The sequence below is a fragment of the Pan troglodytes genome, chromosome 4 (assembly GCF_028858775.2).
Source record: "Pan troglodytes isolate AG18354 chromosome 4, NHGRI_mPanTro3-v2.0_pri, whole genome shotgun sequence".
Classification (NCBI taxonomy): Eukaryota; Metazoa; Chordata; class Mammalia; order Primates; family Hominidae; genus Pan; species Pan troglodytes.
This window is the reverse complement of record NC_072402.2, coordinates 165,714,918-165,733,475: the sequence shown is the minus strand read 5'-3', so window position 1 is coordinate 165,733,475 and position 18,558 is coordinate 165,714,918. Positions and strand designations below refer to the sequence as shown.

General features: G+C 42.0%; 1 protein-coding gene across 20 annotated transcripts in view; it reads right to left on the bottom strand.

The window, feature by feature from the left end:
* TENM2 (teneurin transmembrane protein 2) overlaps nt 1-18,558 on the bottom strand; it is a 3,953,434-nt gene that overhangs the window by 202,948 nt on the left and 3,731,928 nt on the right. For all 20 annotated transcript variants that reach the window (XM_054685270.2, XM_054685273.2, XM_054685274.2 and 17 more), the window contains one exon: nt 12,514-12,636. In XM_054685270.2, coding sequence (XP_054541245.1) covers nt 12,514-12,636 — 123 coding nt within the window. The remainder of the gene's footprint in view (nt 1-12,513; nt 12,637-18,558) is intronic.

The following is an 18,558-nucleotide window of genomic DNA, read 5'->3' as shown; positions in this document are numbered from 1 at the left end:
AATAAGTATTATTACCTGTAAGGCCCTAACCCTAAATTAGGTGTTGTTTATTTGGGGGTTTTGCTAAAATAATGGCATGTCCAGGGGGAAACACTTGTTATCACAACAAGTTGATCAGGAGCTCTCATTACTATAAACTGGAAACTAAATTTTACTTTAAAATGCTGCATTTGACACCCCTTCCTTGGGGAAGGGATATAGTAAAAAGGATATAAATAAAAAGAAGGAATATAATAATATAAAAAGGAGTAAGGAAGGGACATAGTAAGAGAGCCGCCTGGGGAAGAAGAGTGTGTGGGCCTCTGATAGGTACCAAAAGAAACCCCAGCAATCAGCATGGCAACAAGTTAAAGAAATGCATTATAAATAAAAAAAGAAAACTTTAAAAACATGATTCATCTTTAACTTAATAAGCTTGGCTTTCCTTTATGTCTGTTGGGCTTTCCGGCATTGCTGGGTTAATGACAGGATATGAAAAAGAGGCAGGAAATCAGCACCCACGAGTGCTCTAATCTACTGTGGAAACCTGAATGGATTGTGATATCAAGCCAGATGCAGATGCTGGAGATGTACAAAGGAACTTGTCTCCAGGGAGCAGCTGTTCTGGAGAAATTCAGACAAGGAGCCCCAGTGCTTCTGTTCTTACAGCAGTGAGGTCCTCTTCCTTACTACACCCTGGCTTCGGGACACTGACTAAATTAGCTCCCACTACCAGCCAGCACAGGCTACTTCCTCAGTAGTCACAGCGCCCCTTAGGGTTTTAGATCCTCCCTTCCTCATCCCATTCACTAAATAAGGGAGTGCACCTGGGGGATGAAGTACAGAAGTCAGATAGAACTGGGTTTGAATCCTGGCTCTGCTTCTTTTATGCTGTGTGACCTCTAGCAATTTGCTTAACCTCTCTGGATTTCCAGTCCTTTTTTTTTGTAAAATGGGAACAATAGTTCTAACTGCCTTGGAGGGTGTAACAAGTAGAAGTACACAAAAGAGAGATTAGTATAGTGCCTAACATGAAATAATCATGAAATAATTGCTAAGTTCTTACATGGAATGAAAAAAAGGATGAAAAACTATGTGGGAAAGCATCTGGCTTTCTTTGCAGAGTAAGGAATTCTCTAAGAGACAAAAAATAGTGTGTGCACATGCAATATACATGAATGTCTAAATGTCTATTTGTATATATCTAGCTCTCTATCAAGAGTCTAATTTTTCTGGAATAGACTCATTTATGGGGATAAGCTTAAAACTGGGAGTCAGGGCCTGGTTCAGGTCAAGTGCACCTTCACACTAAAGCTCTGCTTTCCTTTATGATACCACCCCAACCACTGTCCTCAGCCAGACAAATTGTTTTCTCTGTGTTTCTATAGCAATTATGCTTTTCTGCAGCCCACAGCAGATGTTGTTAGGTATTGTACTTGATTTTGCATGCCTTCCTAAGTCTCTGTCTCTGGACACTGTGCTCCCTGAGGTCAGGCAGAGATGCAGATTCATCTCTAGGTTCTCTAAGCTTTGCACCTGGCAAATGTAAGTGATCTATAAATGCTTATTGAACTGGATCAAACTCTACAAATCCATCTGGTGGGGTATTGTAACAAAACCCCTGTGATGACAGGGTAAAGTGAGAGCCTTAACAAAGATTTACTTTGAAAATCTACATGTGTAAGGAAAATGGATGTGCTGCGGTCTAGGCCGAGGGAGACATCCTGTCACGCATAACTCAGCAAGTTTGGAGCACAGGCGCACAACTCCGCTCATTATGTAATCATGCCATGTGAGGCGCATTAGGTAACCACTCACGTGAGCTTGTGCTTGGCTGGGAGCCACTATTGCCTGTAAAAGGTATAACTACCCTGCTGATGCTGTACATCCAGCTTGCAACCAGGCTCGCACCCAGGCTCACTCATGCCCAGAGAGAGAGAGAGAGTAAAGCCATATTGAAACTGTCTATGATTCTTTGAGGATTTTTCCAGCTACCCACCACTCTCCCACCGACTCCCCTCAGACCTCAGTTAGAACCTGACAACATGTAAACTGGATTTTATTTATTAAATAAAATAAAATTTTAGAAGCTCTATATGAAATTTACTATTGAAATAACTTCTCTTGTGGATCCTTTTGAAGAGTCACGAGTAAATGCTTAATTTGCCTTTTGTGTAAAATCTTACAATAAACAAACAAACAAACAAACAAACTGGGAGAGGTGTGATATGGTGAGAAAATCCTTAGATTAAGAACCAAAAGTCAAGAGTCCTAGTCATGACTTAATGACTTCAAAATGTTTGTGGAAGGAACAGGTGTAAATGAATGATTCTGTTGAATTTCCACCCTTGTTACTAAGCAGCTGGCTAGTTTTAGGCAGGTGTATTTCTCAAAGTCTCAATGTCCATATCTATATAAGAGTGTCTCGGACCCAAAGATATCTTAAATGGCATTCCTCATTAGCCTATTGTGGTCTCAGAGTGGGTCAGGAGGATCATTGCTGGGTATATGCTATGAAGAAGTGTGTGTGTGTGTGTGTGTGTGTGTGTGTGTGTGTGTGTGTGTGTGTGTTGGGTGAGGGGACAGGGGTAGGGGGTCGGCAGGAGGGAGGAGGAGTCATTAGAAAGCTTTTAGGCTTTGTTAACAGGTGACTTCACTTTCACAAGCTCGATTTATTTAACAGAAGATATCCATATTGTTAAGCTAGTGTTTGCTTTCAAATTAAGTTCTTCAGGTGTGTAACTGAATTACACTTTTGGAAAGAGGGGTTTTCACTTTTTACTCATATATATGTACATATATATATATTTTTTTTACACACATTCTTTCTCTCTCTGTATATACAGTCATGAGTCACTTAACAACAGGGATACATTCCGAGAAATGTACTCTTAGGCAATTTCATAGTTGTGTGAGTATACTCACACAAATCTAGATGGTGTAGCTTACTACATACCTAGGCTATATGGTATAGCCTATTGCTCCTAGGTTACAAACATGTACAGCATGTTACTATATTGAATACTGTAGGCAACTGTAACTCAGTGGTACTTGTGTATCTAAACATAGAAAAGACACAGTAAAAAAATATGGTATAAGAGACAAAAAAATGAATGGTACACCTGTATAGGACACGTACCATGAATGGAATTTGCAGGACTGGAAGTTGCTTTGTTTAAGTCAGTGAGTGAGTGGTGAGTGAAAGTGAAGGGCTAGGACATTATTGTATGCTACTTTTGACCTTGTAAATACTGTAGACTTAGGCTACACTAACTTAATAAAAAAAGTAACTATACTATAACATTAGGACAGCTAAGATGTCACTAGGTGATAGGAATTTTTCAGCTCCATTATAATCTTATGAGACCAGTACTGAATATCTGGCCAATCACTGGCTGAAACACTGTTTTGCCATGCATGACTGTAATCTATAGGCCTTATTCAAATTTGTCAATTGTTAGAGAAATATTCATGATAGCAAAAGAAAAGTTTTTTATATACTTTTTAAAAATCTTGAAAATGAGTGTGTATAACTTTTGTAATTTTAAAAACAATGAAAAAGAGAAAAATGTACAAATACTGCCTCCAAAGAGATTAAAAAGAAAAGGTGTTTTTCTGTAAATTGCTACAGCCAGCATGGGGAACCGTCTCAGTGACTCTATTCCTGGAGGTCAAATTTCTGGGCTGATGTCCAGGACAGATCTCTGCTGTTCTCTAAGGTCAAAAAGAACAGCATCAAAGCCAGGCTGAGTTCCATGAAGAAGGACTTGAAGCTGGGCTTCCCTGAGCCATGCCAGCTGTTCCAGGACCACCAATATGGTGAGTCCCTCACAAGACATCACTGAGAGGCAGACAGCAAGGAAACAAAGTAGTTAAGATTTCTATCTTTATCTTAAAACGTCTAATGCCTAGCTAGACATTTTAAGGTCTAGCTGAATATCCTATTGAGAAGTTCTGAGACCTTAAGGAGGCAATGTTGCCCAGTGGAGCTAGTCAGCCTGGGTTTGAATCCCAGCTCTGATAGCTACCAGCTGTGTGCCTTTGGGCTAATCAAAAGCCCTCTCTGAGTCTGTCTACTCATCTGTATTTTGGGGTGCTTCTGCATGTTGTACCTAAATTGTAGGTGCTCTACGTCCTTCTGTCCTGTCTGTTGTGATGCTACCTAAAATCAGCTGTAACTACTTTTTTTCAGATGGGGGGGTGAATTTGTGATGGCCTAATAAAAAATACAGGCTCCCTGCTGTAGGCACTATTAATGAAAGAGGGCCAATGGGTGGAGTGGGCCTTAATAAAACTGGCAGTCATTTTCCAGAGCAGCTGAAATCAATATACAGTGAGTGACCAGTACGTCTGCAGACTGGGAGGGGCAGACAACAGGTCACATGTATTAAGATACGATGGTCAGAGAAAACTGCATCACCAGTTCATTCTCTGCAAATTGCTGGTGTTGGTGTGTGGTCTAGCTGCTTCTCACATGGGCAACTCTGCGCAGTCTGCGTTATTGAAAAGCAGCCAGATTTTATTTATTTAACAATGATTAAGAAATGTCCTAAGCAATGTTGGGTGGGCCATTCATTCATACTTCCATGCAATAAATATTTATCAAGCATTGACTATAACAGTAGGTATTCTTTGGTCAACATCAGAGTTGGGGTGTATGTTGTATTCCCATTATCTCTTATCTAGGCAGCCTGTTGTCCAGGGTCCTATGAATTCACTTTGAGATTGAATTAGGGGCATCAAGAGAAGAGGCATTAAACAGCATCCTGTAATCATTCTGTGAGGACCTCACTGGTATCCTTGGGTTCTAGGCAATGACTAGGCCTGGCACCCTGGCATGCAGGACCCAGTCCAGTTCATGTCTCCCAGAGTTGGGGCTTCCATGGCAAACCTTTCAGTCTATCCAAGAGCTGCACAATAAAAAGTGTAGATGATGATCATTTTGCCCTAAGAAGCACATGCTTAAGATACAATGGTTCTGGTTAGTTCATCTTTAGCTTAGAGATGAGATTTCCGGGTTTTTAGAGGCAACATTCTAATGATCAATTTTACAGGATAGTCCAACTCTATAACTCCACGGAAGATTGCTCATGTAAATGTGAAACTATTACCTATTTCTGAAATATGTACCTAAAATTTCAACCAGTTAAATACGACTGATGTTGACCAAAATGACAGCCTTCCGTAGCTACATTAGGAGCTAATCATTTCAGAAAATGTTGCCATAATTCATTTACAGAAACAGTGAAACTATTCCCCAAACAAGTGATAAAGGGAATGGACTCATAGTCATACCAGGGAAATGAAGCCTCATATTAATACTTCCTAACTTAACCGAACTCTGGAGGCACCTCAGCATAAATCTGCCTTGCAGATTATTCTGCCTCACATATTTTTATCTATTGCAAATAAAATTGAATTCAGAATATTGCTACGGTCATTACACCTCGTTTCCATTTATTTGGGAATCAGGACAACCATCTGAGGGTTCCGTTTAACCAGCAGATAAGTGAAAAGATTCTTCCAAGGACCTTAGATTGACTGCCCAAGAATACAGCTCAGCTGAGACATCAGCAACCCATCAGCCTTCACCCTGCTGCTGGCTGGCTATACTTTAGGAATGCAATTCCATCCTGAAAGTCACTGCTTCTGTGATGGTGTTCACAACATCACACAATAATGACTTTTAGAAAATGTTTCAGCTCTTGGGACTATATGTGGCTTTTACATCTTTTGAAATTTCAATTTGTTGCTTTAGATAAAAATAGTCAACTCTTTGCTGCTAGGAACGTTAGCAAGTATTTATACCTATGACTCTTCAGATGAACTTTCTCCTGCATCAATATTTAGTTTAGTTTACTACTATTGATAGTAGCTAAAATTTATTGAGTGGCTGCTAATCACCATGTAGTCTCCTGATACTCTTACAATTTTTCCTGTTTTTCAGATGAGAGAACTGAGGTTCATGGAAGATAAGTGACTTGCTTAGGGTCACACAGCTTTTTATTGGTAGATCTGTGATCAAAACCCACATCTGACAGACACTAAAACCCATGTGGCTAACCCCTATGCTGACTGCATTCAGGCCCACAGTCATCCCTTGGTATCCACAGGGTATAGACTCCAGGACCCCTGTGGATACCAAAATCTGTAAATGCTCAAGCTCTTTATATAAAATGGTGTAGTATTTTCACATAACCCATGTATGTCCTCCTCTATAATTCAAATTATCTCTAGATTACTTATAATACCTAATACAATGTAGATGCTATGTAAATAGTTGTTATACTATCATTTTTATTTGCATTTTGTGTATTATTATTATTCCAAATATTTTCAATCTGAGGTTGGTTGAATCTGTGGATAGCTGTGGGTATGAAGGGCCAACATATCAGAGGTATACCAGAGGTACATATTTAGAGATCACAGACCAGATATCTGGGTGTACAAGTCAATTCTGAAAGAGAAGTGTGGCCAATGAGGATATGGGCAAATGCACGGAAAGGGAAATTGGATCTCATTATTAATGCCCATGTCAAGCCACCATGATGCTATGTACAATAGAAACTATGCAATTTAGAATGGGGCTATGGGTGGCAATCAAAAGCAAAATCCACCAGTATAAGTGCATGTAAGTAGTACCCATCTGCAACAATGTAGAACAGCATGGCCTCCTAAATGAGGGGAGTTGTTGGGTTGGTAGTTAGGATGTTGGTATATTTGCCAGTAGACGTGCAGTAAAGGGGTGTTTGGCTCAAACATAATGACCCTTTGCCCTTCTGGGAACTTCACCGGCTTTGGAAAAGCCCCATATAGGGAAGTGATCATTTTAAAACCCTGGGCTGTGTTCATTGAGAGGCTGATGAGAGCCAGCGGAAGAATTTACGAACCTCCCTGCTAATCTGGCTCCTAGTACCACGCATTAAGCCAACTAGTAAAAATCATTATGAAGTTTTTGCTGAAAGGGCAAGTGTAGAAAAACATGTTTCTAAACAGAATAACAGTCTTTGCCATTTTTTTCCAACTTGCATACCATCTGGAAATTCTAATTTTTTTTTCAAAGGGTAGGAAGGAAATGTGCTCCAGGCACAAATAAATGTTTACAGCTGAGTTATAAACCGAGAATGGTAGGGCTTAAAACAGACAGGCTGGCAGTGATGGAACTCAAGCTGCAGTGAGACAAATAATGCAGTGTGGAGGGGCCAACTTGGTGTACACATTGGCCCTTTGGAATAGGAAGACCTGCTTCCTACTGACCTCATCAAGCCAATGTTGGGAAGAAATCCTCATCTGGGGTTTGGTTAATTCTTAGAAGGTAAAGGAAAAAGGTGAAGTGGTATTGTCTATCTTCATATTCTGAAGGCAGTCTTCACCTTTGTTTTATTTTATATATATACATATATATGTGTGTGTGTATATGTGTGTGTATATATATATACACATACACACATATATATGTGTGTATATATATATATATACACATACACACATATATATGTGTGTATGTGTATATATATACACATACACACATATATATGTGTGTATATATATATATATACACATACACACATATATATGTGTGTATATATATATATATACATATATACACACATATATATGTGTGTATATATATATATATATACACATACACACATATATATGTGTGTGTGTGTGTGTGTGTGTATGTGCATATATATAGACACGGAGTCTCGCTCTGTTGCCCAGGCTGGAGTGCAGTGGCGTGATCTCAGCTCACTGCAAGCTCCGCCTCCTGGGTTCACACCATTCTCCTGCCTCAGCCTCCCGAGTAGCTGGGACTACAGGCACCCACCACCCTGCCTGGCTAACTTGTTTTTTGTATTTTTAGTAGAGACGGGGTCTCACCATGTTAGCCAGGATGGTCTTGATCTCCTGAGCTCGTGATCGGCTTCCCAAAGTGCTGGGATTACAGGCATGAGCCACTGCACCTGGCCTATTTTTATATTTTTAAAAATAGAGATGAGGTCTCACTTTGTTGCCCAGGCTGGTCTCGACCTCCTGGCCTTAAGTGATCCTCTCACTTTCGCATCCCAAAGTGTTGGGATTACAGGCGTGAGCCACTGCACCTGGTTGGTCTTCACCTTTGGAAAATATAGCCTCTCAAAAGATGTGACAGGCCATGGAAACTTGTTGAATGGACCAGCTGAGAGATGTGAAGATGACATCAGTGACAACAACTAAGACTCGTGGATCATTTATTACATGCCTGATGCCACATGCAATGTTTTACAAGGGTCATCTCATTTATGATGGACAGCAAGCTTATGAGGGAGTTGCATTTCACAGATGAGGAACTGGAGGTTGGGAGAGAACAAATGACCCACTTACAGTCATACAGTTGCTAAGTGATGGAGCTGGTGTTTGAATCCACCAGACCAACTCCAAAATCCTATATTATAGTGCATCTTCCAATGCAAAGTTACCAAGAATATATTATAACTAGGGCTGGGTCAAGTAGGAAGAAGTGATGTATTGGGAGTTTGATCTTCCTCTTCTGGACTCCTATAACTTGGATAGTTACGGGAAAAGTTCTAGAAAAGTGGAAATGGGATTGGGAATGATACAGAGTGGCCATCAAACTTTTTATTTTTTTTAAAGGGTCAGATGGTGAACATTTTAGGCTTTTTGGGCCATATAGTCTCTGTTGCACCCACTCAATTCCACCATTTTATTCTGAAAGTAGCCATAGACAACAGGTAATGGTCATGGTGGTGTTCCATTAAAACTTGATTTATAAAAACAGGCAGCTGGCCAGATTTGGTCCATGAGATGTAGTTTGCTGACCCCTGATATAGAAGGCAACTTGAAGCTAAAATGAGTGATAGGTTTTGAGAATGATCCATGCAATTCTATACTTGAGAGTTTATTCTTTCTTAAAATCTGTGCACAGATTGGGTACGTATGATGCGCCCTTTAAAATCTCTTGTATGCTTTCCCTGGGCCTGGCCAATCAAACTGAATTCCCTTATGTTATCTGACCAGGTCAGAATACTGTATTGAATCGTCTTTCTCAAGGTTTATCTAATCCCAGATCTACAGAGGAAGTTCTCCATGCCCTTGTAATGAAGATGTATGAGTTCATTCCTTTTAACATAGAAATACACACAAGATGGTGAGAGATTCTGGCAGACTGTGTGTTCCCTCTTCTTGATGTGAAAGCCAGCAACAATTCATGTTAAGGTTTAATTGAAGGAGAGTGGAAGAAAGAAAAATAAGACTTGAACAACAACAAATGGAAAACGGAAAGGCAAAGACCAAAGAACGTACTCTCCCAACTAATTAATCAAGTGCTTTGTTTCCACTAACATATCAGAGTGTGTAGGCTGCCCTGTCTATTAGACTTGTTCCCAAACCTGAGGAATGTAAATACTCCTAAAGACCAGGTAATGAAATCTCTATCGATGTGCCATCTTAGATGGGACTCACATGCCTGTGTTTTGCTTACATTTAATTTGCTTCTGCTGGATACTTATCCAGTAATTGCTTAATGAGATTATCCTCCGTGGCAATGTGTGGTGTATCTTGATTAAAACATTGGAGTGAAGGAATATCCTATACCAAAAAAAGGAGGCGGTGTTATTTAATTAACTTATTGCCAATATATCTTGATTGTCTCTTTGAAACACTGGAAAAGAAGTCGATTGGAATTGATTCAGGTTATCTAAATGTATAGAATTGGGGAATGGGGAGCACGGAGGTCACTGGGTATACAAATTCAAACCCAAGGTCACTTTTGATAAAAGAAATAGGCATGGGTGAGAGAACTGAAAACATTTTAGTCATTTTATAAGCCAAACCTTAAAACAACTTAAGAAGAGATCTGATCTCTTTTTAAGTTTCAAATTTTATTTCATCTCCAAGCAATTTTAAATTCTCACACTTTTTTCTTGAGTATTCTATTGACAAAATTCACTGGACAATGATTTGGCAAACGTTTTATCTGTCTCTGCTGGGCACAGTGGCTCATGCCTGTAATCCCAGCACTTTGGGGGGTCGAGATGGGAGGATTGCCTGAGCTCAGGAGTTTGCAACCAGCCTGGGCAACATGGTGAAACTCCGCCTCCACTAAAATACAAAAAATTAGCCAGGCGTAGTGGCATATGCCTGTAGTCCCAGCCACTCTGGAGGCTGAGGCAGGAGAATCGCTTGAACCGGGGAGGTGGAGGTTGCAGTGAGCCGAGATTGCATCACTGCACTCCAGCCTAGGTGACAGAGTGAGACTCTGTCTCAAACAAAACAAAACAAAAAAACAAAATAACATTTTGTCTGTCACATAACTTATCTGGAAAATATCTGAACTAGTAATGTTATATGACTTCTACAACAACATTTTCAAAAGCATGTTGCACAGGAGGGGAAAAATTCTGGTCTTTCCAAAGACACAATGGAAAGTGTTTCTTCATTTGTTAATTTAGAGACACATACTCTTGTACTCTTAAGATTTGTTCTATGGGTGTGCGATGCAAAAGCTGGTGGTGAGCAGAGGTAGAAATAGAGGCTTATCACAAATGGGAGGAGTGCTTGATCTTGACCTTAATTTACGGAAGCCAGTAGAGACCACTAATTCCCATTTATGAAGGACACTAATCGAAAAGCATTGGCATATAATTTCAGAATGTATACACATATAAACAATTTCTCTGTGCCCAATGATAGAATATGCATATTCATTTCACATGTATGTTATGCATTCTTCTGAAGGGATGAGGTGCTGACTTGTAGATTAAAGGACATTTATGGATAAAACGTGATGGAGACCCCATAAAGTGGAGTTTCCAAGGGCAGCACTATTGTCATCTTGAAAGGAGATAATTCTTCATCACAGGGGGCTGTCCTGTGTATTATAGGTTGTTTAACAGCATCTCTGACCCCTATCCACTAGATGCCTGCCATGCCCCTTCCAACTGTGACAATCAAAATAGTCTTTAGACATTGCCAAATGTCCTCTAGGGGTGCAAAAATGCTATGACTAAGAACCATTGCCCTAGATAAAACTGAAGGAGCAGACAGTGTCAAGTACTGGAGGTGACCAGGTTTCAAATCCGAGGTCAATACATTTGGCTCTGGGCTTTTTGGTCAGTTAAGGCAGAACATGGTCAGTTAAGGCAAAATATACTTTTCAGTTTTTGGTCTAGTTTAACTTACCCGATTATGGAAAGCATATAATTTCATCCTCAGATAAAACTTTTTCATGCTTACTTAAAGGTAATTTAGTGTTATGATTATGACAGATGAGTACAGCGATTCTTAAAGACTGGATAAAAAGACAAAAAAGTCATCCTCAAAGCATTAGGACGGCTCTGGGGAGGATAATTGAAGCAGCATTAGCATCTCAGGATGACTAATGTGCACCTCTGGGGGCAGATGAATTCTGGAATCTTCTTTGTGGAAAATGACTGCTTGAAGGAAAGCTCCAACCTCCTGCCCAAAGATGCACAGGGCACAACTCTGAGTCCAAATTTGTACCTATTTGAGTAAGTTTCTATACCTTCTGGTCCTGCGTTTCTCAGAGAGATTTTTCCTTCCTTTAAAGTTGTTAAAGTTATACAATGCTAAGCCTGGCATGCAATAGGTGCCTAATAAATGCTGCTTCCTTTCCCTTCTTTGAAATATCCCTGTAGGGTGTTTCCGAAATGTGGGGGTGAAGTGGCTATAGATGCTAAAAGGCAGAATGGAAATTTGCATGTTGGAGAAATCCTTTAATACAATCTCTCTCTTGCGATTTCCATCCTGAATTAAGCATATCTCACTGCATGCCAGCCTGGCTAACCATTCCATTGGCTGCTCTGTCTTAATTGCTCCAGTCTCCCCCACCCCCACCCTATGGTTCTGTTTTCTCTCCTCCTTCTTAGCACCTTGTTAGCACTTTTTTTTTTCCCTGCAAGGATACAGTTGCCTGATTGCTTCAATAAACATTTCTATTGTCCCCTTCACTGTTCTGAGAAGAGAAGCTTTGTTGCCGAGTTGTCAAAACTCCTTTCTATTCTCCCCCAAAGCACAGCAGCTCTGAGCCTTTCTCTTTCATGCCAAGCCAGGCAGCTTCCTCCCCAGGGAGGCTGCATGTCTCCTGGGAGAGGGACCCAGTCTGATGGCATGTGCTGCCTGCTGCTCTCTGCCTTCTGATTAGGCAGGACTTTCTCCTGCTGCTGCTGCTGCTGCCACTCCAGCTGCTGCTGTGGCTGCTGTTTCTGCACAGGCCCTGGGATGCTTTCAAGTAGCTCTGGACCATGCCAGTTGCTGCAGATAGCATAGGTATGCACATTGCTCTGAGCAGGCACTGTGCCAGGTCTGAGTGATCCAGCCAAACACAGCTAACAGACAGGAACAGCAAACAGCTTTTAATGGGGGCACCTATGAAAGGCAATGATTTTTTCCCCCCTTTTCTTTTCCTTTTGGCATACCTTCCAAGATTTGGATTAGAAAACCTGAACCAGCTGGCGAGAGCTCAGAATTTTCCTGTGACCTCAAGAGGGCAAGCAGCAGCTGTAACCTCACCTTTGCCTCCAGATGGCATTGTTGCCACATCATCGTTTCCTGGTAAGCCGGTCCTTATCCCATTGTTAAAGGTGTGCCCATCTGCAGGCTGGAGTTGCCAATTGAGTCCGAGCAGATGCATTGCTGCAGGAGAGACAAAGTAATGAAAATATGAATAGATAATTCAGCAATGCAAATGTCAAGGGGGAGGGCCAGGTGCCCTTTTCCAAGCGATTGCCTTTTGAGGAAGCTGCGTCAAAAATGGCTTGCCCCAGGCCGCAGGGATTAGCTAAATACAGAAAGCAGAGACCTGGGTGGTTAGGTCTCCCCTTCTGGCGCTGCTGCTCACAGTCTCAGGGGGAGAGGATCCCTTACAGTGAGCGGAGGAGGGAGGAGAAAACACAGCCCAGATCTTCCAAACGGTGCCACCATGGAGGGGAAAATGGCCCTTTCGAATCACTGTAAAGAGTGCTGCTCTACCACATCCATCCTTTTCTACACTCTGGACACAGTTGCTTTTAGACTGTTAGTCTAGGGGCATTGACAAGGATTGTTTTCCCCAAACTATACACTCACAAGTAAATCAGCTCCAAAGGAGGCTACCCGAATAGTACCTGTTTGCTGGTACCTGTTTGCTGGTACCTGCTCTGAACTATCAGTGCAGCCAGCAGCATCTATAGTGGTACTGGCCCACCTCCCTAACTATTTCAAACTTTTAGAATATTTTTCCTTTCCACTCCTCTTCATGATGAGTGGATACCTTTCAGCACATTGTAGAAAAAGCTTGGGGGGTTGATGGTGGAATGGGGTCCTTTTCTGAAAACATTACTATTCTTTCTGTCTCTGTCGCTCTCACTTTAGCAGAGTATGGAATGAAACAGAGTTCTGAAATATTGCCTGTTCTTTGCTAAGGAACTGAGCACATCTGCAGAAGTCTTGACTCCCATGGGCACCCCAGGCCTCCAAACAAACTTCTGGTCTTCCTTGTCATCCTGCCTGTGTCAACTCCCCACCATGAGTTTAGCAAACTTAACACAACCCTATCCCTGATGGTTCTTGGTGAGTTTTTTCTACTGAGTGGAATGAAAAGCAAACCCTAAACACCTGTATTCTTTCAAAGCCCTTATCTAAGAGATGCTTCCTTTGAGAATAAGTAAGGAATTTATTCCCCTGCATGTCTCTCATCCAAACGATGTCTGGCATTTCCACTGGACACAGGTTGACACTGTTGCTACATTCCTACCACCGCAGGAGAGAAAGGGCTGTTGACAGGGAGACGTTTGGAGTCTGATGTGGGGATGGGAGAAACAATTAACTGCAGGGAACACAATTAACAATGCTTAGGAAATTGTTCACACAGCAATTAATTCTGCATGCCTATCACCATGTAAAGTCAGACTGCATTCTATTAAGGTTAAAAACCTATCTTCAAACAATACAGCTCAGATTGACGGCCACAGATGAAGGTGGCAAGGTGTCCATGTGTGTGTGGGTGTGTCTGCTTTTCACTTACACTCTTCTCCATCTTAGAACCATGTTTTCTTTCCTCTAAAGTGAAAGGCCCACTGTTACAACTTCTTGAGATGATAAATAGTAATAAGAGTAAGTGACATTTACTGTACACTTTCCATCAAGGTAACACCTAATTTTCTCCTGCAGTTTGTCCGTTATACGTAGGTCACTCACTTGAAGAGACCAGATTCCATTGCCTCAAATAATGACATATTTTCACTATACAGAGGTCAGGAAATGAGAACTAATCATGGTGGCTTCAAGATAACGATAGCTTCTGATTTGTAATTACCAGGTGAAGGGAGCCAAAGAATTAGCTATTTTAAAATAATTTTTTAAAAAAATGATACTATTGGGTTATTGAAGCTTGCCTTGGGCCAGCTGCAGCTGCACTGGAGGTGCGGTTCTTTCAAGGAGGGTCTTAAGACAGACACTGGCAGGTACTGCAGGTGCCGCTGGAACCCAGGCCTAACAAAGCTTTGATTTCACGTCTGTGGAAGGAGTGGTGGGTCCCATCAGGCAAAGATGACAACCTCCCCAACATCCCATCTCAAACTCTTGTCAAAACTGCTCTGCTCTTATAGCACTCAATCTTGCCATTGTAAGGTGCAGAACATATTGCAACCATCAGCTTCGGGAGAAAAGCAAGCAAACAATCCCCTAATGTTACTGAACAGGAAGAGACATCCCTGCAACTGTGTTTCCTCTGTTTCCAAGGATGCCTTCCCTCTTGCCTCCCCTTCCCACCTTTTTCTTTGTTTTGGGTTCTATAGCATCTTTTTATTTTTATTTTTTAAAAGTATCCTGAAAATAAGAAAACTACAGATGAGGTGGAAAGGGTTAGGGTCAGAGTACATCAGTAACTTCTCAGACAACTCCCAGGAGTGAGAAGAAAAATAAGAAAGTGAGAGGGAGGTGGAGAAGGGGAAAAGCCAAATCTGCTGAACATGAGACCTGTCCTTCCAAAAGAAGCAATGCAACAAAAATGAAACTCAAGTTTGGGCATATTTTCTGTTGTTGAATTGAACATTAAGTAAATAAGTGAGAATTATATCTGGGGTATAACCACCTTCTCATGATTTTTGGGAGCGTCTGAAATAGGTTTTTGTTGGCACTTTTTTTTTTTTTTAATCAGCCATTCTTTCTCTCTCACTTGAGTAAGAAAACGAGATGCTCTCTCTGGCCGGTGGGGAGGGACTAAAGTGTCCTTAGGATAAAGACCCCAGGGAGCTGTGAAGTAAATGAGTTTCCTGACTAATGAGAGCCCTATTTCTTATTCTGCTACTGATTTGCTCTATGGCTTGGGCTGAGAAATCAGTCTCTCAATCAATCTCTCCCTTTACCTTTCATAAAGGTTTCCCTGTACAGGTAGAATAATGGCTCCTTAAGGGCCACAGAGGGGTTACACATCTGCAACCCCCAAAAGATCTGACAGTGTCTTGAATATAAATGGCACTCCATCAATATTTATTAGAATAGATAATGATACACGGGGGGCAGATTTGGGGGGTTGGATTGTAGGATGTTACATGCTTATAAATTAAAAAACACATAATCAGAGGCATAGAAGATGGGATAAAACAGTGCTGGTAGCAATATGGACTAGTTTGCAAAGGGAAGGATATTTTAATCATCAGCATATCAACACCTGCTGCCAATCATTGAACCTTTTCTTTTAGTGCAGTGGCGCTATCTCGGCTCACTGCAAGCTCTGCCTCCTGGGTTCACGCCATTCTCTTGCCTCACCCTCCCGAGTATCTGGGACTACAGGCGCCCGCATGCTTGGCTAATTTTGTTTTTGTATTTTTAGTAGAGACGGGGTTTCACCGTGTTAGCCAGGATGGTTTTGATCTCCTGACCTCGTGATCCACCCACCTCGGCCTCCCAAAGTGCTGGGATTACAGGCGTGAGCCACTGTGCCCCACCATCATTGAACCTTTTCTATAGCCAGGTACCATAGTAGACATTCTAAAGGCATTATCTTAAGACTCACAGGTAGGTACTATTATCAACCCCATTTCACAGATGAGGAAACTATTGACTGTGAAGTTTGAGAACGGGGATTTCAGAATCAGAAGGAAATTACTGTGGGAGGTGGCTATCTGCTTCATATTTCATAGTGATCTGGCTACAGATTCTATGGGTAATGGAGTCTCAGCAAACCTCTTCTTTGTTTCAAAACTCATAATAATCTCATTGGGGTTGGTGAATGACCACACCCCTTCCTGAGAGGGGTTAGATTTCTTTATCCTGTTGAATTCAGCACATACTTTATCACATAGCCATCCTGGGTCTTCAGTGAAGATGACGTGGGCTACAGCCATGGCTGACCAGTGATAGAATACAGCATGTGTGAAGACATGAACTGTTACTGTTATAAGCCACTGAGAGTTTGGGGATTGTTTGTTACAGCAGCCTGTCTGAGGCTAGCTTGACTGATACTTTCACCTATAAGGAAACTAGGAAATGGCATTTTTATACAGCAAATCTGTGTGCATCCCTTTAGGTTTTATTGGGTTAAGGTCCTTTCTGAAACTCAGCCAGAGAGAATTAGCACATACTTTGGGCCACTATATTTGCTTCTATGAACAACAACAAAAAACAGCACTGTAAATGTGATGTCATCATACCTCCAATTTTAATTTTCTCTCAGAACCAGACTTAGAAAGCTGAGCTGGATGGGGTGGCTCACGCCTATAATCCCAGTGCTTTGGGAGATTGAGGCAAGAGGATTGCCTGAGGCCAGGTGTTCAAGACCAGCCTGTGTAACATAGGAAGACCCTATCTCTACCAAAAGTTTAATTAGTTAAAAAAAAAAAGAAAGCTGAGAAACCTCAGAGTAGCCAGAGTTATTGCTGCTTCATCTCAAGATTTCACATAAATGCTGGTCTCCTCAAGAGATCCTGGATGCACTGGGATGGTTCCCTCTCCCACCCCACCTTGAATGCTGTAGCAGTTCATCCCAAAAGGCCTGGTCCAAATCATCTGAGGGTCAAAAGTGAAATGAGTTTGGGAGGCCCTCTCCCTAACATTCCTCCCCCTCACTGACAGCCAAAATGTACAATTCATCATGATCTGATAGGCTCCGCTTCAGAGAGACCCTCGGGCTCCATGGGTCACTAAGGATGGGATGGGGAAGGGCTCTGAGTGGAAACTCATGAAATCCAGGTGGCAGCTGGGAAGCCAGCCACTTAAAACACAATAGGCAGCCAAACTCTGAGAGTATCCCTCCGGCTAATTGGAGAAAACTTTCATGGCATTCTGAAGGGAACCAAGACAGGATGGTGGGACCACACACAGATCCCCGATTTCAGTAAGGATAATAAACAGACCTACGTGGAGTGAGGGTGTGATATTTTCTTATTGAAGTTGCTGTGTTTTTGTGCCAGGTGGGTTCCAAAGGCAATACTGCAAGGGAGTGACACCCGAGAAAGGGAGCGGGGTTGGTTGCGAGTAACTGAGGATTCTCCAGCAACCACAGGACAGGGAGATTATAGGGCCAGAAAAGTGGCAGCTTGGAATGGGAGTTGTCTGAAATAGTAATTAGGGAATGTGTGGGCCCTGCTGGGTGCCACTTAGAACCTTCTGTGTTCATTGGCTGGCAGAGGATCAACCTGACAAGAGAGTCAATCAATATGTCAGCAATACTTCCCAGAGAGCTGCTCAGCCCCTGCTTGTCAAAGAGGGCAAACATGGAGGCCACGGATGCTCTGTGTTTGCTGAGCAGGCCCCCAGGAGCAGGGGGTGTCTTTAAAGATCAGGCTTGTCGATACATAACCCGAGGAGGAGATTGGGCTTTCCCTTTGAAAATGGAAGACTGCAGGCCAAGCAGAGCTCAGGGAGCAGGAGGAGAAAGCCATGCCTGCTGGGTCTTGGGGCTCAGCATGCCATCAGATACACAAGGGCCTTAGAGATGATGGCAGAGCTCATTCAGAGACCAGGTAGGATGACAGAAAGGGTTAGGGCTGGGTCTCCGTGCCTCTGCACCAGCCAATTAAGTCAACAATGTCGGGGCTCCTGGGGGAAATATACCAATTCCAAAAGTGCCACTGCTGGGAGGAGAGAACCACAGTGGAATAGTCAGGGCTAACATGCACAACTGCTTACCCTGAACTTGCATAGGCAACCTGCAAAGGCCCCTTTGCAATCAGCAGTGAAAATTAACACATGTGAATAAGTCTACTCAATGGTGATGGTGACAATTAACGTTCATTTTGACCATGTGCCAGGTATTGGGCCCATTATTTGCATGCAGCATATATTCATAATTTGCCAGTCAGCACATATTTACTAAACACCCACTGGGTGTCAGATGTGTCCTAGGCACCAGGAGTAAAGCAGTTTTAACAAGACAAAATCCTTGCTGTCATGGAACCTACATTCTAGAGGCAGGTGTAGAAACTAAACACATAAGTGAAAAGCCAGGTTTAGGGTTCAGAGGCACTCGCGGGTGGGGGATGCATTGAAAATTTCTTCCTTTTTTCATTTAATGTAGTCTGGTCAAGGATGGCATTTGTGATAGGTAACATTTGAGCAAAGACATAAAGGAATCGA